Raw genomic sequence first — 24,615 nt, forward strand, 5'->3', positions numbered from 1 at the left:
TTCTGCAAGGGGAGATATGTGTCAAATGTTAACTATTTAGATTACCTTGCTAGGCCCCAAACATGGGGCAAATCTTTATTTCCTGTTTTCAGCCTATCTTGAAGGCCATCGAACAGGCTGTAGTCACACCGGACAGTTCATATATTTGTGTAAATTACTAACAAAGAATTAAGGGAGACTGAGATGCATTTCTGACTCTTTAGTCTTCATCAGTCAGACATACCCTTCTGAGATTCGAACCTGGGAGATATATATATATATATATATATATATATATATATATATATATATATATATATATATATATATATATATATATATATATATATATATGTGTGTGTGTGTGTGTGTGTGTGTGTGTGTGTGTGTGTGTGTGTGTGTATGTATATGTATATGTATATGTATATGTATATGTATATGTATATATATATATATATGTGTGTGTGTGTGTGTGTGTATATATATATATATATATATATATATAACTATTTTCAGGGAAAATAATACAAACATGAAGGAGTTTATAAGTGAAAGCAAATATCTTATTTATGAACCTTTCAAAAAAAATTCCTAGCTTATAAAAAAAAATATTATGGGCTGTAGTGCTATCCTGTCATGACAACACTAAAAAACACTAAACTTCTACCAAATACATGTGCAAACAAAAGATGTAATTTTAGTTTTTGGGAACAGTGTATTTTTAATTCTGTGCAGTCTCTTGCATGCCTACCAAAGTAAGTCCCTAATCTCAAGATTTTTATGTCTCTCTCTTTTTGTATCATACAAATGGTTTCTAAATCACTGCATGAGTTGTTTCATTTCATGTTATGTTTCTTTTACAAACTACCATGGTCATTATGGCTGGTAAACCGTAGGTTTGCTGCTTAAGGTGATATAAGCCTTAACCTAGCCAGTTAAGGCTTACTCAACTATCTATAGGCTAATTGTGACTTCATCTAGTATGTGAACCTAGCTATGAAGGTTGTAGGATTTCAACCAATGAATGCATTACTGTATTCTAGGTCAAAATGTTGGAAACATAACCACAGAATGACATTTAATATAGTTTCTGCTTCCTTTTGCATATACATCACATTTTCCAAATTTAGATTTTATTTCTTTCCATCCCAGCTGGTATGCAATGCCTTTAGGTCCCTGATTCTTTTGTTTAATAATAGCATCAGGCCGAGCTTTCTCATGTTTCTCCTTATTTTCTTCATTTGGTTGTTAAATGTCTGGTTTCCCGGAACATTTTGCAATATCCTTTGCATAAGAGCTGGCAGACCATTATTTGGATGTAGTCAGCATGTATCTTAAGTGGTGAAAAAGAGCTCGCTATAAATAATGCAGCCAATGAACATTGCTTCCAGAAGACACTAGTTAAAAGTTAAAAAGAAACAAACAAATTCACGGACAGCAGACTAATAATATTAGTAATTATAATTTTAAGCATTATTAATAATATTTAGAGAGGTCCCAGGTTGAATTGAAAGACATTTAAATGAGGTTTTTCCCCCCCTCTGGAATTCCAAAGGTTTCCCTTTTTCTTGTTCCCTTAGAAAAGTAACAATAATGACAATTCATTGATTGCATTTATAACATTTTTCATCCTCTCCCCAAAGAGCTGTGCCTCTTTACACATAGGTAGTTCTCGACCTACAACTGGTCATTTTGCAAGCATTGAAAGATATGATGCTCCCTCTCAAAAGCTGCTTGTGATCCAAATTAGACATTCTGGCAACCTTTATGTTTATGTGAGGAAGAATAAAAAATAATCCTAAGCAAATGAATAAGGCTTCTGTAATCAACAACAGTAAAATGGTTCATCCGCTTGCTCTCTTATTGGAGGTGAAATCCTCTATATTATAAACTTTTTGTCGTTATCTCAGTGATATTCCTAATTGAGATGAAGATGAAGGAAACTCTATGGTTTTTTTTTTCCTGGAAGGGCAGAAACTTTTTTTGATCTAGCATTCTCTGTAGGATTGAACTGAAGAAGCTTTCTAGTGTCTGTCAAGTATCTTCCAATTCAATATAGATGTTGCCAGTATTTCTTTAAATGCAAGAACTTACTTAGCAACATTAGCTAACACATTAAATAAGTCCACAATATATATATATATATATATATATATATATATATATATATATATATATATATATATATATATATGTGTGTGTGTGTGTGTGTGTGTGTGTGTGTGTGTGTGTGTGTGTATGTGTGTGTGTGTGTGTGTATAGATATATATATATATATATATATATATATATATATATATATATATATATATATATATGTATACTGTATTCCCCTTTTCCATGTTTAAGAAGCAGAGCAAGTAGTAAAAAAGAATCTTTTATTTCAAAGTCTGCTTCGTATATTGAAGCACATATTAAAGCAACAGTACAATGTTCATAAAATATAAGTGTGATGTAACATTTCTTACATGTCAGAATACTGATATTTGTATGTATACTAAAAATAAGAACTTTAAAATTGTACAAATAGATACATTTAAAAATGACATAGAAATAGGGCTTCTCCCACTGCAACAAGACAGAGTTTTATATCTGGCACGTATTAGATTAAGATGAAAGTATAAGCAAAAAGATTTACAAGAGTCAGCAGAAACAAGTTGGATGCTCAAGAGACATTATAATTGTACATTGTCCTGTACATATATCATATGTGTTTAAGCTGGCTGAATATTATATGTTTCAAGTTTAAAAATGCACTACGTAGGGAGTGTCCATAGTTTAAGGCGAAATTACAGCTCGGAACTGTTATCTTTTTCTAATTTGTGGAAGCTTCTTTGACATAAAAGATTTAACTGTTCAGAGTACATAAAAAGACTGCCCCTCAGTTCTAAGATGGCATTTAGAATTTCCTTTACTTAAATATGTTTTAATCATTATTCTTTATAAGAGATCATTTCCCTCTTCTAGCAAAGTTGAGACCCAACTCCCATCTTAGCCTCTTTTTTTTCATGAAAAGGTACTTCACAGTATTTCCTGTCCATTTTTTTTTCATCAAAGGACCCCCTCCCCATCAAACCTAAATGCAGAATATGAATTTTTCTTCCCTTTTTGTTTAAAAAATACCTGCTTACATTTCTTCTGAATATTTTTTTTCATTATTTTTTTAGCACATTAGACACAGTTCTTAAGGCCAAATTGAGAACTTTATTGTTAAGAGTCATCTTCAAAAGTGTCTTTGGAGCCGTATAAATCTGCTAGTTTCTTAAAACGAGGTCCCCAGTTTTGTAGATAGTCATAATCTAGATCAGAATCCGTGGTTGCCGATTCTAACGAGCTCAGTGAACCGGCTATTGATCCTCTCCCTTCGTAGCCATAGATCTGGATGGAATCATAAGGAGGAGCCGTGGGGTCATTATCTGCTTCTTGTATTCTCGTGTTAATAAAATCATCCACATCAACACTGTTGGGAGCTGGCCGAAGCCCGGGCCGTGGCATATACTGGTACTCTGGCTTGATGTCTTTGCGAGGGATAAATCCATTGATACCATCTGGATTTTGCAAAGTAGCGATGTCAAAAGCTTCGGTGTCTTCTTCGCCACCACCTTCATCATCATAAGTAATGATGTTCTCCCGTACATCTTCTTCTTCAAAAACAATGAGAGGCTCTTTCTTTTGTCGTTTTAGTGTCACAAAGAGCACAACGATCACTAAGGAAAGAGGAGAAACATTTAACAACAACAACCCAGAAATGATTCATGCAAAAGTCCCAGTTGTTCACTATCTGAAAGTGTAGGGTTTGAGGAATTGTATAAGAAGGTTCTGTAATTCAATGAAATAGAAGGAAAAACAAGAGAAAGACATGTTTATGGAAGTACCCCTAGCACCCTTTGTTGCATGAATAAAAAAAGTGCTTCAGTTACTGAAGAGGCCAGTCCTTGGAATCCATCTGCTTAGGCTACAGTACATTCCAAAATTAATCCATAGGTAATAGATTTTTCGTCTAGCTTTAGCTTCATGAGTAGCTCTGAATTCCTGTGGGACAGCAAAAGTATTTTTTTGGGGGGAAGGGTTGCTTGTTCAACTGGTCTGTGCCAAACCATCTAATCAGAAAATGGAGGAGGTGAAGGAAAAATGGAAGGACTAGTACATTTCAGGGTCCAGCTTTACATGTCCATCTGCGCCTGATAGTTTCAAGATTTTTTTTTTTTAAAAAAATGGAATTCCAGTTTGTCGCTGAGAAAAGTCATATATTATTTCAGGTTGGATTTCTACATCATGCTAAGCCACAATGTGCTTGATCGTTCACAACTACCAAGTTGTATTCTATTCGATAAATCATGCTTGAACAAACCAACCATGGCTTAATATAATGAGCAAACCTATCTGTAGTAGCAGGACTAAGCTGATCATAAGGTGAAAGGTTAGAGGTCTCAAATCTCTTTTTCCAGAACCTCAGTGAACGGTTGTGAGGTTCTGAAATCTAACAACTTGATGCAAGAAGGGAAACAATAAGCCTTTCAAAATTCCATCCACAGGTAAGTGTAGATCTCCATTAGAAAATCTTATTTGAAGCCTGGATGACAATGCTTTGATTTATACATTTTGTTGTTGTTGTTGTTGTTCTCCTCTTCAGGACAGGAGCTGTTCAGGTATGCTTTATTTCTTAGATGTCCTACCACACATTATACAACATAAATTTAAGTAGTTCAAGCCAAAAACCCATGAAAAACAGGCATTTCTAAGTCCTACCAGAAGCAGTATTTGAGGAAAAATATCCTGCCTAAATTTTCCACTGTATCTTAGCAACATTTTAAAAACAGGGCAGTGTCTCAAGTTTTATCTGTAAATGTATGCTTTAAAAGAGGAAAATGCAGTTCCAATCAAACAATTCTCCTTTTCTTATCTAGTCTAAAAACTGTAACTCTATAGAGTTTCTATTTGGATATTAGAAAGAATAGCACAATACCTTAAACTGCTGAATACTGTAGTGTGATACCCCGCTACAATGGGCCCTTTGTATGAAAGTGGCAGAAAAGAGTGGTGGTCATGAAGATGCACACATGAAACAGCTTCCACAAAATACTTAAAGGATATCTAAAGCATCTTCAACAATAGCAAAAAAGAATCTCAACTCATGTCTCATTAATCCAACATTTACTTGTTTAGTTGAGACAGGAAAACCCACTTTGGGGGTTTCAGGGAAAAAAAGGGTGATTTTCACTGCTCTGGTTTTTTTTCTAAATTAACTGACACAATATTAGATACCAGGGCTGTAACCTAGAATAAATTACAATTTGTATTTTAGAATTTCTTTCTTCAAAAGGAAGGTGTTGACTGAGAGAGAATTTGGATGTCATTTGGGATGGTATAGGATAGGAGCCTTCAAACTTGGCAACTTTAAGACTTGTGGACTTCAATTCCCAGCATTACCCAGCCAATATGGATGGTTGAGGAATTCTGGGAATTGAAGTCCATAAGTCTTAAAGATACCAGGTTTGGAGACCCACTGGTGTGGGATAATGATCCTGTTCCGTGCTGCCTCTAGTTTGGGAGGCTCTTAGCTCCACCCAATGAAATAAAGGAGTCTTAGAACATTGCTTTCATTCTTGGATCATACTTAAAAGAGGGGAGAATAGATTAGGTAAAGTGTTTGGGAGGGAGAGGAAGAACTTAAAATAGCCTTACCTAACAATATCACAATGCAAGCAAGGATCGCTATTAAAGCTCCAGTGCTTAATCCAGCATTGAGGATGTAGGCTTCTTGATTGCAAGAGATCACACCACCATTCCCATCACAACTGCAAACTCGAATAGGAAGCATGTTGGTGCTGCTTTGAGGAGGGTTCCCACCGTCACTTATCACAATATGCAAAATATAGGAATCTTGCACTTGTCGGCTGAAGCTTGTGCGTTTTGCATAAACGCTTGCAGAGTTATCTGTTTTAGATAAAAGAATAGAATTTGCCTTTCAATATTAAAGCGTTTCGGGGGGGGAAGGAATTCTCTGCCTTCACACACTTAGTCAACTGGTTTGTCCCTTCCTCCCCAGCACAAATATTCTTCTCAGAATAACATATTCTTAAATATGTCATTTAAGAATTGAAGGTACTATTGGAAAGAATATACCTTGTCTGAAGGTATGGCTAATCCACATATTGTCCTGGTTCACAAAAATGCCATTAATGAACCACCTCAATGAAAGGAGTTTCTTTGTGATATTCTAATCTTGAGAGGTAATCCAGTCAAGAAAATCGCTCAGAAGTATGAGCAATATCTTTATTAACATTCTGGTTCCATTTGTAGCCGTAAGTTGAGAACTACCCAGAAAGCAAGAGTTCTCTGTCTTAGGTATGTGGATTCCTTCCTTAAACTCGCAGTGATCAGAAAGACAAATTCTACGTCCTGCAAACCCAACTCTTATTTTGCCCATGTATACCTACTTAACACATGTTCAGCATGTATTATTGGTAGTACACAAACATACAATGGATGGTCCATTTTGTATCAGCCAAAATAAAAATAAATAAATTTGAAAAACAAAATACCAGTATTCCATAAGATTAGCACACCTTGTTCTGTTCTGATACTTTGAAAACCCTGAAATCACACAAGTCAACAATTTAGTGAGATTTCAAGCTGCTAAAAAATGGAGGTGATCTGAAGATGCTTTCTTCGTGGTGGTTGCCATAAAGGAAATGACTTGTAAAGCATTTCTAGGCAATTTGAGGCATTCTTTTTGGGTGAAATAGTGTTCCTTTACATCAGGGTGTCAAAACCTGGCAACTTTAAGACTTATGGACTTCAATTCCCTCAGCCAGCCAAAGTTACCAAGTTGGGAGACCTCTGTTCTACACCACCGGTCAAAGAATGCCGACTGGTGGCCCCCAGGGGGAGGGCGTTCTCTGTGGGTGCACCGGATTTATGGAACCATCTTCCGGTCGAGCTCTGGATGGCGCCCGATCTCCGCTCCTTCCGGCGCGATCTTAAAACCCATCTCTTTGAACAAGCTGGCCTGGCCTGATGGGACGGGGTGGGATTTTATAAACGGATTTTAATTTTTAATCTGTATTAATTTATTATGGGCACTGTTGAATTACTTTTTAATAATTTTTAATTTTTGTATCTTGTTTTTTATGTATTGCCCTGTTCACCGCCCTGAGTCCTTCGGGAGAAGGGCGGTATACAAATTAAATTAATAATAATAATAATAATAATAATAATAATAATAATAATAATAATAATAATAATAAATCAGCTTCACTCTTGATCCACTTTTAAAAGTTATTGGAGACTGAGTTCTTCTGGAGGGTATTTGGGACATGACACCTCTTTAGCATTGTGTGCTTTATGTCTTCTAGTTTTCTTTGTGTTGATGCTTATTATATTAGGTTTCTATTGAATTTGGAAGCCTGAAGTCTTTAAATTGTAGCAAGATTTTTTTTAAAGAATCAGTCCATTCATTTCATACGCTGAGTGTTATTTTATACATTTGCTTTGTTTATTCAGTTGGATATATTCAGATAGTGCCGTAATTTGGAACAGACTAGCGTGGAAGTTGCAAAAAGGGAAAGAAAAACTGGAAGATGGTTGTAACAAATAACTCCCATACTATGGCCAAGAAAACACCATCGGTAGAGCCATCTTTGTGCCAAAAGTGAAGCATACCTCAAATAAGACTTTGCTGTGTGAGAAGTAGTAAAAGAAAAAAATGATAAAGGCTTATGTGCTCATTCTCAATGGAACTAAAAAGCTAAATAAATTTAGTTGCCAACATTTTCTTCCACTATATTTCCTGGGTATTGTTTTTGGCAGATATTTTGCTGTTTAAGCACATGAAAAAAAGGCAGATATTCAGACATAATGTCACCAGGCAGACCTCCAAAAAAGCCAGGCCAGAAACTAAATTTAGCTCAGTGCAGAAATTTCTAATGCTATCATTTCCTATGACTTTACTTACAGTTTTAAAACCGGGTGAGCAAGCCAAACCCTACTGTATATTTTTCTATCCCGGGTCTGCCCTTATAATCAGATGTGATAATTTTACAGTATCGGGCTAGTATTAAATATGTTCATGTTCTCTGTCTGAAAGGATTATGCTAAGACTATGTGTCTCTCTGTGTGTGTGTGTGTGTTAAACTGACCACTTTTGGAGCAAGCTGTCATTAAAGTAACAGAAGGCTATAATCCTAAATACATTTATCTGGAAGTCCCATGGAGCTCGGTAGGAGCTACTTCTAGGTAAATATAATTGGCACTTTGTGGTCTGTCTTGCAAAGTACTTTAAGCTCTGAAGCACAGGAGGGACTAATCACTTCCTCAACCAGCTGCAACCTTGTACCAGTGGAGTTTCCTGGATCCAAAGTAGCTACCTTACACAACAAGAGATTTGCTTACAACAAAGCAGGTAACCACTGAGGACCAAATTCCCCTGTGGAACAATCTGCACAAGGACATTGGAAAGCAACTGGCTAGCATCAAAAATTGGATACACATGTTACGTCATTCTCACACACACCCCATTCCTAGTCTAAACTTCAGATGGTAACTTCTCTTTTTCTTCCATGCAGCAGGCAGGAAAGCGATAGAGATCTGAACTGGTCACTCATGTAGAGTTTTTGCATTCAGACTAAGGGCTATGGGCAGTTCAATAAAGGAGCCTAGGTCAAAGGTCCCCAACCTTTGGGGCATCAGGGACAGGGGGGCATGGTTGCGTGGTTTTGTGTGCTGCCTGCATTCCACGGATGGGGCTTTGCTTGTTTGTGCTGGCATACTGCAGCCCAGTACTGGTCCATGGACCGGGGTTGGGTACCCCTGGCCTAGGTGTTACTGCAATGAAATCTCAGCACCTGCTGACTTTATTTAAATGATTTTCCTCCTGCAGGTCCAACTGTCTGCAGAATAAAAAAAAACATCACATGTAGTTACGTATGCACTGGCTTCTATGTCAACTAGGTGTCTGCATTATCAGTGATTTGATTTATACAGAATAGGATACAGAATAACAGAGATCTTCTGCAGGTTTTCAAGTACTCTGATAAAGCAGGAGATCCTATATCATTCTGGAGAAATACGCTGGTATTTTGCTCAAGCAAGAGACCTTACACCCTGAAATCCTGGATAAATATTTTTTTTTAATGTCATTTCTTTTCTTACTTTAAAACAAAGAAGTACCTCCCTGGAAAGGGCATGGAGAAAGTGTTTGCATTATAGTAGCACGAGAGTGATGGAAGCAATGTATAACTGTTACCACACATAGTGTTTTGGTAAATAAAACTGGAAGCTTGATGTATGATTGGGAGTGACAGATATCCCAGGATTAACTAAAAAATGAAAATGGCTGATGCATAATCAGCTTGTTATCCGAACCACTGAACTATCAGGTCAGGGAAAATCACTTCCACAGAGATGTCTGCATAGCAGCTTTTTATAGACCACCTGGTGGATGTTTGTATCTTCTCTTTTTCTTCCTGTCATTTTTTTTTGGATGTGCCCATGCCTAAGCTGAGCTATTCAACAAAAGCTTGAATATATTGTTTCATGAAGGGCTATTCTACTGATACAGTGGTTCCTCGGCTCTCATCATTGATTAGTTCTGGGAGGTGCGGTAAGTCAGAAAAATGATGAGTACCAAACAGTTTTTCCCCATAAGGAATAATGTAGTGAATCACAAGGCAGCCAACAACAACAAGTTCCAGCTTGTGTGTTGAGTACCCAACAAACGCTAAATGACGGAACAACATTTTCATGTCAAAATGTGTTGACTATCAAATTACATGAGTTTCAAATGGTTGAGTACCAAGGTACCGCTGTACTTGGAGGATCTTGTTCCGCATTTTAGTTCTTCTATTGTTATTTTCAAAAACAAAAATCCATTATTTTAACAGGACAAGATGATCAATTATGCTAAGACACATTTTCAGATTTCCCTCCCTCCCTCTGCTTAACTTCAGGTTTTTTGATATCAAACATTAAATTCTAATGTGTATTTCCAAATTCAATCAACAATTTACCACTGTTTTATCATTCTTGAACCCTCAAAATTCTGCAGCAATTGGATTGAATTGATTCAGAATCAGTGGTGGGATTCAAATATGGGAACAACTGGTTCTCTGTGCGGATGCCGCTTCCAAAAGTCCATTCTGGGCCTGGGCAATAAAAAATTAGTTACCGGTTCTGCCGAACTGGTGCGAACTGGCTGAATCCCACCACTGAGAAAACAAAGAAAATACTCATTTCATATAATTGAAAATTTGAAAAAAAGACTTAAAGTTTTCTTTGTATATTGGTCGCTGTTATTTCTATTTATTCTTATCTATTTATTGTGCTTTAGATCTGAAAAACTTTATTTCCTTACCTTTAGTTTTCCGCTGAACAATCTAGAAAGCTGCTTTTTGTTGCTTTATTGTCACTGAAATGTGTGTGTGTGTGTGTGTGTGTGTGTGTTTTGGATGGAAGAAGATAGGGTGAACCAAGGAAAGGTCATTGTAAATAGTTATATTTACTAGGTGCTAAACTAGAGGAGAAATGCAATTCTTTCGGACCAGATCTAATATTACTGATGGCAGTCATGCAGAAAGCAGAAAAGTAGCAAAAAATTTGAAGGTCAGAAAAACAAGAGTTTCAGTAGCCTTTGAATATATACCTCATTTTTTTAAGTCACAAAAGAAGGCAGCTTGATTAAATTTAAGGTCTGATTCACACAATGATTTAATCCTGTTAAGGAGCAGTCATTACTGATTTCTTCTGAGGATTAACAGTTCTATTTGAACAGGTAGGCAGCAAGGTTAATAAAAGAGAATTTAGCATAGAAATGTCTTTCAAAGAAGATAATTTCAGAAAATGTTATGGGAATAACATTAGGGCAATTATTTACTTAACTGATGGTCAAGAAATGTGAGGGAATGTCAAATTTATCACTATAATAATAATCTCCAGTCTTCCTGACTTCTACACTTCCCACAACTCCCTGGGAACTTTTCAGTAGCGTAATAAGGAGTAATCTAACCATTGAGAAATTGTTGTAAATCTTCTCCTTTCCCTTAATTAAAAGGTAATTAAATAAAATTTTAAAAGGTGGGGGTTTTTTTGTCCAGAAATCTGGTAGAAATTTTTCAAAGACTATTTGAACTCAGCTCTATTTGCATGTGACTTCCTATAACCAATTCTTAGATATAACCTGCAGATAGAATACAGAAGTTCTAGATTCACGATAGTCAAGGTGTTGTATTGATCTTCACTTCCAAAAATTTAAAATAAATCAGGCAGCTAGATGTTACAATGACTCTGTCATTAATTATCTTCCATTGATTGGAATTATCTTCCAAACAATTAATGAAAAAGTAAAAAAGTTTAATGGCTTGTTACAAAAGTGATAGATACCATTGGACCATTAGCGGGTAAGCAGTGAAACAAATTAGAAAGATGTTAGGGTTTCCTTTAGTGAAAATCTGCCAGCATTTCTAGCATGTCTGGTAATATTGGAAAATTATAATTTTAACATATTTGCAAATCCCACATTTACACATTTAATTTTATTCCTTCACTATCTTTTTGTCTTTCATTATATCTACCCTACATCTGTATCATCTATACCTATATATCTATCTGTCCCCAAAATGTTCAGTTAAGAGAATATATTTAAAAAACTATCCTCAAACAGAGACTAGATAGTCATACTATACGTAAATATCGTTATAGAAATACTTTAGCTCTGGAATTCCTTCTGTGTGGCAAAACATTAGAGTAGATAGCCTTCTAGCTTAAAAAAGCCTCCAGCTCTATGGTTTCTATGAACTGTGCTGCTAAATAATTTAGGTTGCCTGGCAACATATCAACATAAGGAGCTAACCTACTTTTTTTTCTTATGAATTCCTGGAGGTTTTTTCCTCAAAGAAAATTCTGGTAGGTAAATTACTCATGTTTTCATTATATGAGAAAAACTGTGTTATTTGTCTTTGGTAGCACAAAATCAGAAGGCATTTGAAAGTAGCATTTGCAACTGACTTTTTTAAAAGCATAAAAATATCTATCTACCTATCTATCTATCTATCTATCTATCTATCATCTATCTATCTGCCTTTTGGGGGGAAAAAGCACCTTTGAGACAATCAGAAGATAAGCTTTATCTAAGCTACCCCTCTCTTATATGTACTATTTGCAATTTCCTAATTGGCAAATGGGGTGGGCTTGGCTGTTTAATCTGAAGCTATTGATAGCTGAAGGTGAAATTCTTTAATTTTAAACATTTGATCTCTGAAGAGGTTGGCCAGTTATTTATCTGGTTCAGTGTGAAACATCCTCCTGTGGCAACTCACCAGGAAGAGTGTTCAGATTGCTTCTGACAAATTAGGGACATCCGTTTGATTCAGTTGGTTAATATGATGATTTAAATCAATTCAGAAATCCAAACCAATAGAAACTTTGATTGAAAGTATTGAATAGGGTGGATTTGCTTGCTAAAAAAAAGAATCTTCTGATACAGTTCAGGGATTCTGTCTGATTAGGAAATTTCCTTTGGTTTGAAGAGTTTATTGAACTAATTATGAACTGAGAATTGCACAACCCATTCATTGAAATACACACACACACATACACACACACACACATACACACACACACATACATATACATATATATACATATATAAAGTAAAGGTAAAGTTTCCCCCGCACATACGTGCTAGTCGTTTCCGACTCTAGGGGCCGGTGCTCATCTCCGTTTCAAAGCCGAAGAGCCAGCGCTTGTCCGAGGACATCTCCGTGGTCATGTGGCTGGCATGACTAGACGCCAAAGGCGCACGGAACCCTGTTACCTTCCCACCGTAGTGGTCCCTATTTTTCTACTTGCATTTTTACGTGCTTTCGAACTGCTAGGTTGGCAGAAGCTGGGACGAGTAACAGGCGCTCACTCTGTTACGCGGCACTTGGGATTCGACCCGCCAAACTGCCGACCTTCCGATCGACAAGCTCAGCGTCCTAACCCACTGAGCCACCGCGTCCCTTTTTATACATACATACATACATACATACATACATATATATACACACACACACACACACACACATATATATATATACATATATATATACACACATATATATACACACATGTACATGTACATGTACATATACATACATACATACATACACACACACACACACACATATATACTGCTAAGCTTATGGATTGTGCAGTTCTCCTACTTGATATTGTGTATATGCATTGATTAGATCTCTGATATCCTACTAATACTATGATTTTTCATAGTGGAAAAATCAGAATTTTACATTAAAATTGTCTTTGTCTTAGTTGCTCAGTTTTGGATTGTGTTAGATTTAGATCATTGCATTTGCATAATAGATATCTGATTTGAAAGATGGCTTCTCTAACATTTCCCAACAATATTTGAAGTGAATTGAAAGTTTACTATAAAGTATTTTTCCAAACATTAAATCAAGTAAAAAGACTGAGGTTTCATGTTTAATGAGGGCGGAACACGTTAAAAGGCTTTTAAAAAAACTTATTTTGAGTCAAATGGTAACGTAACATTCACCATGTGTTTCTAATTTTTGCCTTCAAACCGCAAACTCTTCTAAAGTTGCAGAACAAATACTGCTGGATCAATGCAGCAATTGTTCGTTGCTATACTTTTAGCCTAAGTGCCTATCTAGTGTCAACAGGGTGTATATGATATCAATCCAATATGAACAATCAAGAACATACCTGACATTCCCAAATGGCAGTAATAACTTTAAGTAGAATAATTTTGGGTGAAATAGAACCATTGTTTCTGTAATGGATTGGGGAAGCTCTGGAATAAATTTTATAATCCACAGGGCCTCTAGGAATGCTGTGGGTAGGAGGGTGACGTCTATCGCTATCCATGATCTGTAAGGGGGATGCTTTGAGGGGAAAAATGTATTTGGAAGCTAGCTGGTACAAACATTTGAAAAACAGCCAAGTAATGCACCATTGAGCTCTGGCTTAATGAAAAAATATTACTTTTGTATTTTAGCTTTTACATTTTGGGGGATCAACAGTTCCTCAGCTGCGAGGCTATAACCACAAATTTGGGAGAGAGCCACACTGAATCAAGTGGAACCTATTTTGACTTGGCGTGTATAGGATTGTGTGAACTGTAGAGTACTGTGATGAAATATTCCTCCATTTCAAATGTGTTTCCATTTATGAAGGGAAACAATGATTTAAGATAAATTGGGAAGGGGGGAAGAGTTCTATTTCTAGTTTTTGACTGATTATCTTAGCACCCTAGCAAAACTGTATCCAATAGTTCTTTTATAAAACTCCTAAAGTACATTTGCAGTAAAGTGAATCTATCATCTGTCTGTTTGTCTATCTCTCTGTCATCTCTCTCTCTCTATTTTTCCATCTATCTATCTATCTATCTATCTATCTATCTATCTATCTATCTATCTATCTATCTATCACAGACATGTCAAACACAAGGCCTGGGGGCCGGATCTGGCCCGCGAAGTGGTTTTATGTGGCCCGCGAAGCCATCCTGGAAACAGTGAGGGAACGGCCCCCACTGCCTTGGCCCTGGCCCAGAGACCCTCCTTCTGCCAGAGACCCTCAGATCTGTCCCACTCCTGCCCAGGCCCCCATAGGCACCCCTGATGCCAACGATGTAGAGCTGGCCATGCCCACCCAGTAGGCAATACGCACTCTAGCCACGCCCACCCAGTAGGCCACGCCCACCCTGGCCACACCCACCTGGCCCCCTGAGGGCAACCGTAATGCTGATGCGGCCCTCAATGAAATTGAGTTTGACACCCCTGATCTATCATCTCTCATCTCTCTCTGTGTCTCTATCCCATCCATCCATCATCCATACATTCCCCTGTCTATAACCCTTCCTACAATCATTTCGTTTAAGCCTGGGCAACAGTGAAACTGTGAAAAACAGCTCAGAGAGCTTTGAAAAAATGCATAAAATGCCACTAAAGATCATAATAATTGCTCTAGTGTTTTGTCACTATCAGTCTTCTTAATAACTACATGAAATCTGTATGAAGTAGGGGGTAGATTTGCAAAGCTTAGTGAGAACATTTTAACATGTACCATTCCGTTGTTGTTTTTTAAAAAAAAAGCTGTACGATTTGAAACATCCAACAACTTGCCATGTCCAATCTTCATCAGCTATAAATTTCAAAGAGCAGAATCTTTTGATTTGTTGGTATCTTTCATATTGGGTTGTCAATAAGGGAAAGGGAAAATAGGTGTGACAATTTCTTGTCATTTGAAGAAGGGCAAGTCAGAAAAAGGCCACACAAATGAGATTGGAACTGTAGGTGTTTGATATACAAGAGTAAGAGAATTCCGAAAGCCTGGTTGTGTTTTGCCCTCTCATTTATTTAGAGCAGTGTTTCTCAACAAGGGGGTCCTTGGTGCTCTCTGAAGTCAGTTGTTTTCTTGCAGATGTTTCATTACCCAAACTAGGTAACATCATCAGTAACAGATAACATCACTAGCACTAATTTTACCTAGTTTGGATAATGAAACATCTGCAAGGGGGGAAAAAAAACTCTTGCACCAAGGACCTCTCATTTTGATCCTGAGCTACAAATATTCTCCTTTATTAGTATTTCAACTGGTCAGTCCTAGAGGAGATCAACCCTGACTGCTCTTTAGAAGGCCAGATCCTGAAGCTGAAACTCAAATCCTTTGGCCACCTAATGAGAAGGAAGGACTCACTGGTGAAGAGCCTCATGCTGGGAAAGATTGAGGGCAAGAGAAGAAGGGGACGACAGAGAATGAGGTGGCTGGATGGAGTCACTGAAGCAGGAGGTGTGACCTTAAATGGACTCCAGAAGATGGCGGAGAACAGGAAGGCCTGGAGGAACGTTGTCCATAGGGTCGCGATGGGTCGGACACGACTTCGCAACTAACAACAACAACAACATTAGTATTTCTCAACCTTGGCAAGTTTAAGATATGTGGTTTTCAACTCCCGGTTGAAATTATCAAGAAGAATTCTTCTAGTGAAAAAAAACAAAACAAAACACCAGAGCAATTTTTTAGGTTTTTAGTTGCATTTTACCGCATTCTATGCATTTTTGTGAAGCTCACTCCCCACGTTTAAGTCACTGCTGAAGAAAATCAGTCATGGCTAATGAGGGGAAAAAAACCTACTGCAAGGATAATTAGTTTCCTCCCATCCTCTATAATGAATATAAGTACAAACCTCGGTTATCTCTGAGAGTAAAATTGGGCTTCTGCATCATTTCAGGTGGCAAATGGAAGATGAATCTTGGCCCATTGGCTGTATCGTCTTTGTCCTCTGCGAAAATTGTAATTAGTGGCTGGAAAGAAAGGCACTTATCAGTATGCATTTGAAATCTCCTCTCCCTGCCTCAACTTTTAGACTTTCCATGTTGGGATCTGCTATGTAGAATAAACTTTCAATCAAAGCACCTTCTAAATCACTCATGTTTTAGGATAAGAAGGCAGTAACAATAGGGTTTCAGAGAAGTTCAGTACCCGCAGTCCTCGACTTACAGCCACAATTGAGCCCAAAATTTCTGTTGCTAATTGACACATTACTATGGTTGTTAAGTTAGTAACGCAGTCTTAATTCAAAAGCTTCCCCATTGACTTTGCTTGTCAGAAGGTCGCAAAAACTGACCACATGACCCTGGGGCACTGCAACCATCATAAATATGAGTCAGTTGCCAAACATCTGGATTTTGATCATGTGACCCTGGGGATGCTGCAACGGTTGAAAAACAGTCATAAGTCACTTTTTTCAGTGCCATTGTAACTTCAAACCTAAATGAACCGTTGTAAGGGATTACCTGTAGTAACGATAGTAAGAATAGTCTTCCCACTGCTACTACCAACCAGTTAGACAGATTTAGTAGAGATGCTCATTATTACATTTATTTATTTAAAGCCAGCAGAAATCCTGGCCTGCTTTTCCTGCTTCTCCTTTTTTGTACGGGCTGCCCAGAGAAACCAAAATGGTCAATCTTGAGGAAGAAAAGAGAATGTGGACAAGCTTACCTTATTCGTCTGGGGTTTTTCACATAGAAAAGCTTCATAGGGCTCCTTAAACTTGGGGATATTATCGTTTAGGTCAAGAACTTTAATTGCTACTGGAACTTTGGCTTCTTGGTGCCGATTATCTGCAATAGTTATTGAGAAGGAAAACATAATAGCACACAGCACAAAGTTGTCGGTCCGATTTTGTTTTTTTTTTCTACTTCAAATGTCTCATTGTAGACCCCTCCCCAGCCTTCGACCTACTCAACGTTGTTTTGTAATCTTCACGGAGCAATAACTCGGATACCCAGATTGTCCATGACTTTGTTCACATGACACTCTTAACTGAATGTGTGGATTAGCATGGCGTACACAAAACCAGAAAGGGGGGGGGGAAACACCCAACCCTGGGTCTGTTTGGGACTATGATATCTCTGCTAGTTAACCATATTGCTCAAATGATTGATTTCAGCTGATAGTAAGTGATTAGACTCTCTTCTCAGTGGTAGAGGAAAAACTCCCAGAAAGGCTCATTAAAAGGAAACATCCTGCAAACTATGTGGATGTTTGGGTTTTTTGCACCTATGGCAAAAACAAAATGAATGCCTCCCTTTCTGCCGAAAGCAAAACAAAACAGGAACTGGGGGAGAGGAGAGAGGCGAGGGGAGGAGTGAAGAGTTCATGCACTGACAGGGTCAACTGCCCAACAGATCAGTGATGGCGAACCTTTCCTTTTAGAGACCGAGTGCCCCAAAACTGCTCCCAACTGCCCCCTCTCCACTCCCGCTCCACCCCATCCCACCCTCTCTGCCCCCGCTCCACCCCCAGCCTAGCCCCGCCCACCCACAGGGCCACCCACTGCTTCCACAGACCACCACAGATTATCCAGGTGGCCCAGCAGCACCATGGCGGCCATGCCCAATGCCCGTGCCCCGCAGCATCATCTGCACACAACGGGGCACCAGGGTGGAGTCTTGTCCTTGCTTGCCAGCTTCCATGTCCTTGGCTGCGCTGCTCCGCTCTGGCTGTGCTCAGAAGCAACTCTCCTCTGGGGGGGCTGCTGGTGAGGAGGGGGCCATGGGGGGAGGTGGGGCTGCAGCGACAGTGTGAGTGCCCACAGTGAGGGCTCTGAGTGCCGCCCCTGGCACTTGTGCCATAGGTTCACCACCACTGAGATAGATTATTTGGTACATCTATATAGTATAAACATGACCTGCGACTTTCTAGGTATTAGTAGAAGATTAGTAAAATGTTATCAGAATTAATGAGTTCACATCATCAGACCCTCTCACTAATAAACCATGTCAATTGGATAATTTTTTTAAAGCTCTGCTCATTAATATTTTAGGATTGGCATGCTTTCTAGTTTGGCAAGGTCAGAAACAAAGCAGCATGAAATCAGTCTACTCTATCACCATGACAAGGGAGAGGTAGAAGCTCTTTCTGCCACTCAAAAATAGAAACCCTCAATCCCATTGTACTTTGTGGTCAGAAGCAAAAGGTACAAAGATTAAGCACTGACTTCAGCTATGAATCAAGTGTCCTCTTTATGCTGGAGGGCTGCCTGCATTCTTTCTTAATGCCTTGCATATAGCGGTTTTTACAATAAATGTTTGCATCAGATACCTATATCCTGGATCTCTGGTTACACAACTTCCAGTTCCTGAGAAAGCCTACAATTGTGCAGTTGAAACTGAACACTAACGAATTGGATAACTTGATGTGCATTTTGGCTGACTGGAGATGGATAGATTGATGATCAGCATAGCGTTATTCTCCCTGCCTCAACGAAAACTAGAAATTGATCGGCTACAGGATAAAAAGATTAAGTGGCTGCTCTATCAAGCAGTCAACAATGCGTGCTCAGGTTGCTTTATCCAAAATTACCTCTTTGTTCCTCTTGGGTCGGTGGAAATCCAGATGAATTTGTGGCAATGAGTTATTGAGCAATATATTGATCAAGCATGGGCTTAATAGAAAACAATGGATGACTTTCTTTTAAATTGCTTCGGTTTTTGAAACGCATGATCCCCCCATCTAAGATTAGTTTGAGTGGCCTTGATGGAGGCATCCATGCATGCCTGTATATATCTGCGTGAGGTTAAGCATTATAGGAGTTTAAAGGTAAAGGTAAAGGTTCCCCCGCACATGCGTGCTAGTCGTTTCCAACTCTAGGGGCCGGTGCTCATCTCCGTTTCAAAGCCGAACAGCCAGCGCTTGTCCGAGGACGTCTCCGTGGTCATGTGGCCAGCATGACTAGACACCAAAGGCGCACAGAACGCTGTTACCTCCCCACCGTAGTGGTCCCTATTTTTCTACTTGCATTTTTACGTGCTTTCGAACTGCTAGGTTGGCAGAGGCTGGGACAAGTAACAGGCACTCACTCTGTTACGCGGCACTCAGGATTTGACCTGCCAAGCTGCCGACCTTCTGATCAACAAGCTTAGCGTCCTCACCCACTGAGCCATCACATCCCTTTATAGGAGTTTAGTCCTGTCTAACTTCACTTCACACAGCATCCATGGTCATGTAGTCAGGTGATAATTACTTGACAGAATTCACTGGTGAGACGGGCCTATCTTCCCTTTTTTTTTGTTCATTAAAGCAAAATGAACTTGATTTTCTGATAAATGACACAGGGTAATGCTGTAAAACTATCATTCTGGGAAGTCTATTTTAAAAAAAAGAAGAGGTCACAATAAGAAGATGGAAAACAAATGAGGTGAAGTGAGTTTTTGTGATAAGGAGGGTCCAATCAGAAAAAAAGACCCAGGGTCCTTTGAGCTTGGCTTCCTTCAGTAATGAGGGATTCCAAAGAGAAAACCATGTATAGTTTCTGCAGAATGTTAATATCTATTGACATCAGAAAGTAGAGGAGAGAAAGTATGTTTATCTAATAGTGCCCAGAATCAGTCTGGGTTTCACTGAATGGTATATTGCTGAATATACATACCATTTGTCTGAAGTTACAACAGCACTGGAAAAAGCGACTTATAAATGTGGTTCACATTTGTGACCACTGCAGCATCCCCATGGTCACAGTATAGAAATTCAGATGCTTGGCAAAGGGTTCATATTTCTGACTGTTACAGTGTCCTGGGGTCATTTTGTCCCCTTCTCACAAGCAAAGTCAATAGGGAAGTAAGATTCATTTTGCAACTGCATTACTAACTTAACAACTACAGTGATCTACTTAACAACTGTGGCAAGAAAGTTAGTAAAATGGGACAAAACTTAACTGTTTCACTTAGCAACAGAATTTTTGGGGTCCATTGTGGTGATAAGTCAAGGTCTATCCGTATTCCTATAGGTAGACAGGTTTAGTAGCCTTCTACCTTTTTATTTCAAGCTATAACCCAATGATGGCGAAACGTTTAGAGACTGAGTGCCCAAACTGCGACCCAAAACCCACTTATATGTATCATCGGGTGCCAGGTGGGCATGGCCCATTGGGTGGGTGTGGCCAATTGGGAGGGCGTGGCCCATTGGGTGGGTGTGGCTGTGGTGGTAATGGCAGACTGGATGGGACTAAAAGGTTCAATCAATTAATTCCAACTTTACAAGATCTTTTTTTTTCCGTGAGAAGTTGAAATTGATTGATTGAACCTTTTTTTTTTTGCACATGGTGGAGGAGACCTAAAGCAAAAAGGGTTTATAAAAGCCAGCTGAAGGCCTAGGACTGGGCCAATGGTGCATATGCCCACAGAGAGGGTTCTGCATGCCACCTGTGGCAGCAGTCACATAGCTTCGCCACCATGGACTTAGTGTTATCTATGTTTCTTGGTAAAATACATGGGAAAATCCCATTGGAGGAAAATTCCACTTAGGGTTAGGGTTAGGTCACCATGAATTCAGAGAGCAAAATGGACATCGCCAACAAACTGGGAATACTTTGGTATGGTTAGGAAGCCACTAACATTTCTAGCCTGCCCTATCTGTTTCCTGGTAAAATGCATGGGAAAATCTCATTGGAGGAAAATTCCACTTAGGGTTAGGTCACCATGAACTCATAGAGCAAAATGCACATCGCCAACTAATTCGGAGTGCTTGGGCATGGTTAGGAGGGAAGTAACCTTTCTAGCCTGCCCTATCTCTGTTTCCTGGTAAAATACATGGGAAAATCCCATTGGAGGAAAATTCCACTTAGGGTTAGGTCACCATGAACTCAGAGATCAAAATGGACATCGTCATTTATGTATTTATTTTGCACACGGTATTGGAGGCCTAAAGTGAAAAAGTTTTATAAAAGCCAGCTGAAGGCCTAGGACTGGGGCAACGGCGTGTGTGCCAACAGAGAGGGCTCTGCATGCCAGCTCTGGTATGCGTGCCATAGGTTTGCCACTATGGCTATAACCCAACCAAGGGCACCATATCACAAAAAAGATGTTGAGAGACTGGAAAAAATTCAGAGAAGAGCAACTAAGATGATCAAAGGCCTGGAGACCAAAACATATGAAGGCAGAGAGGGTCACATTGTTCACCAAAGCATATGAGGGAAAGACGAGAAACAATGGTTGGAAGCTGATCAAAGAGAGAAGCAACCTGGAATTAAGGAGAAACTTCCTGATAGTGAGGACAATCAATGAATGGAACAGCTTACCCCTAGAAATTGTGGGTGCTCCATCACTGGAAGTTTTTAAAAAGAGACTGGACAATCATCTGAATGAGGACCTCCTGCTTGAGCAGGGAGCTGGACTAGAAGACCTCCAAGGTCCCATTCTATTCTATTCTATTCTATTCTATTCTATTCTATTCTATTCTATTCTATTCTATTCTATTCTATTCTATTCCATTCCATTCCATTCCATTCCATTCCATTCCATTCCATTCCATTCCATTCCATTCCATTCCATTCCATTCTATTCTATTCTATTCTATTCTATTCTATTCTATTCTATTCTATTCTATTCTATTCTATTCTATTCTATTCTATTCTATTCCTTTCTGTTCTGTTCTGTTCTGTTCTGTTCTGTTCTGTTCTATTATCTCAGGTCCAATGTGAAATCTCATCCGAATTGAAAGTGACCATAGGTTAAATATCAGTCCCAAATATATTGGGATCCCAGCAACTTTCATTTCTTCAAAAGTGGGGACTGCTGTGCATACTAGAACAGGGATTTTGTTTGTTTGTTTGTTTGTTTGTTTTTGAACACTTACGAACTTCTGATGCTAACACGGAGATGTTGTGCCAGGCTATTTCTTCCCTATCCAGTTTTTTTGTGGTTGTAATTGAGCCATCTTCTGGACTGATGCTGAAGTATCTGTCGAGGTCAGTGTGACGATCAATTGAATATCTAAAAGGGGATGCAAATGAAGTTATTAGAAGAGAATTGTTCATTGTCCTCAGTTCATTTAATGTCTCCCAAACAGTGTAGCACAGATTACTATAAGAATAGCTTGGTGGGAACATGCTTAGCAAGATGAAAATATTAATTAGAATGACTAGATCACTTCTAAATGGAAACACTTTGCTCTTTCTTAGTAGCATGGAGTAACAACTCAGGAGTATAGTGCAAGGAGCCTTGGTGGAGCAGTGGGCTAATGCCTCCTTAAGTAACGCCAGCTGCCTGCAATTAGTGTAGGTTCGAGTCCCACCAGGCTCAAGGTTGACTCAGCCTTCCATCCTTCCGAGGTAGGTAAAATGAGGACCCAGATTGTTGGGGGCAATAAGCTGACTTTGTAATAATGCCGCTTCGGGGGGGGGGGGCGAAAGCCCTAATAAGCAGGCATATACATAGAATGAAGGCTATTGCTAAGCACATTGATTTGTGCTTTAAATTGTAAGCCACCCTGAGTCTTCGGAGAAGGGCGTGATATAAATGGGATTAAAATTAAAAAATATATATGTCTTGTTTTTCTTTGCTTTTGGTAGTAGAGACTACTTGTAAAGGTAAGGCTATTCAATTATTCAGTGGGCATAGACATTTTACTTGTATCCCAGATGAGCAAAGGTCTTTATACAGAGTATAAAGTATGAGTATGACTTTGTAATAATGCCGCTTGGGTGTGTGTGTGTGAAAGCCCTAATAAGCAGGCATATACATAGAATGAAGGCTACTGCTAAGCTTGTAAGCCGCCCTGAGTCTTCGGAGAAGGGCGGGATATAAATGGAATTAAATAAAAATATGTGACTTGCTTCTGTTCATATGTTATAACCCTGTATGATGCAAAGTTCTAGGTCACAGCAGGAAAGTATGTCTGTGGAACAAATAACTTTCTTCAGCAGTTCCTCTAATATGTGGACCTAGAATGGCAAAGAAGCCACAATATAAAACCCTGGTCTCTCAACTGTGTAGGTCTTCATTTGCCAATAAAAGTAGTATCCTATGTAGTGTTCTCTCCACATGCCCCACACATTGGTGCCACTAGGTGTGTTTTCTTGTCAAATATTCTATAATCGTTTATCCCGAATGAAAGCAAGCAATGATGTAATAATCTCTCTGGAAGGTATAATTCATGTGGTAGTGTTTGGGAAAGAACTTGATGCGAAGGTCTGGTTTTCATCAATTCATCCAAAATCCTTCTTCAGAGGATTTTCAACTGCAGTTCTAGCATTGTTCACAATTACTATTGCTGGAGCCGCTGAGAGTTATAATTCAATGTCACAATTTCCCTACTCTTCTGTGTGACTTAATTGTCAGCTACCTTATTATATCTTATTCAAGAGCTCTTATTCAGAATCTATTTTAATATTTTTCAAATGTCATTTTTAAAAAAGCTGGCATTGCTTTAACATTGCTAATATTAAAACTGATAATTATATATTTCTAAAAGCAGACCAGTTTATTGCAATGGTGCTAGCTCATTGGCTGCTCTGTCCTATTTAGGAGTTAGAGGGGAGTGATGGCTTAGCAGTTAAAGACACGGGAGTTTGTCAACTGGAAAGCTGAACTGGGTTCAAGATCTGAATACTGCATGAGGGAGTGAGCTCTCATTACTTGCCTCAGCTCCTGCCCACCTAGCAGTTTGAAAGCATGCAAATGCGAGTAGATTAATAGGTATCCCTTTGGTGGGAAGGTAACAGCTTTCCATGCGACTTTGGTATATGCTGGTCACATGACCATGGAAAACGTCTTCAGACAACAATGTCTGCCTTGGCTAAAAAACAGAGATGAGCACATACCCTAGGACATGACTGGACGGGGAAAGCTTGACCTTTTATTTAGGAGTTAACTACTTGCATTCCAACAGTGAAATTCTAGTTGCTGCCAAGAGCAGTGTATGCTGGATTCACATGGCTTCCTAGATCAGCTTATTAATGCTTGGCTGAATAATGGTGGATTATATATCTTACAAAATCTGAGGTCCAGATATCAGTTCTTTCCTTTCCCGCTACTTAGATCAGTATATATATGATGGAATGTAGTAGGCTGGATTCCAAGGAGTGAGACAATGTAGACCAGATGGGGCTGTGTGAGAGAAAGAGGGTAATGACAGCCCCTCCCTATGTACTATATACATAGAGTATATAGTAGATATAGATAGTAGATAGTGTTTACTCTGTCAAGATTGATGTCAGGCCCAAAGCCAAAAATGACATGTGGAGATTCTTCCAAGCTGAGTTCTTCGTTGCCTCTACACCAACTATTAGGGAGGATCTGTCTTCTGTCTTCACCTTCCTTCTCTCATATAACC

The 24,615-nt window shown here is 38.8% G+C and overlaps 1 protein-coding gene across 1 annotated transcript in view; it reads right to left on the bottom strand.

The window, feature by feature from the left end:
* Positions 1-2,422: 2,422 nt before the first annotated feature.
* Positions 2,423-24,615, bottom strand: part of CDH11 (cadherin 11) — a 116,277-nt gene continuing 94,084 nt past the window's right edge. The window contains exons 9-13 of the mRNA XM_083370509.1: positions 22,138-22,274; positions 17,002-17,123; positions 16,184-16,301; positions 5,665-5,916; positions 2,423-3,686 (exon numbers count right to left, since the gene is read on the bottom strand). Coding sequence (XP_083226635.1) covers positions 3,190-3,686; positions 5,665-5,916; positions 16,184-16,301; positions 17,002-17,123; positions 22,138-22,274 — 1,126 coding nt within the window. The 3' untranslated portion in view covers positions 2,423-3,189. The remainder of the gene's footprint in view (positions 3,687-5,664; positions 5,917-16,183; positions 16,302-17,001; positions 17,124-22,137; positions 22,275-24,615) is intronic.

This window comes from Vipera ursinii, assembly GCF_947247035.1.
Source record: "Vipera ursinii genome assembly, chromosome: 10".
NCBI classification, from domain to species: domain Eukaryota; kingdom Metazoa; phylum Chordata; class Lepidosauria; order Squamata; family Viperidae; genus Vipera; species Vipera ursinii.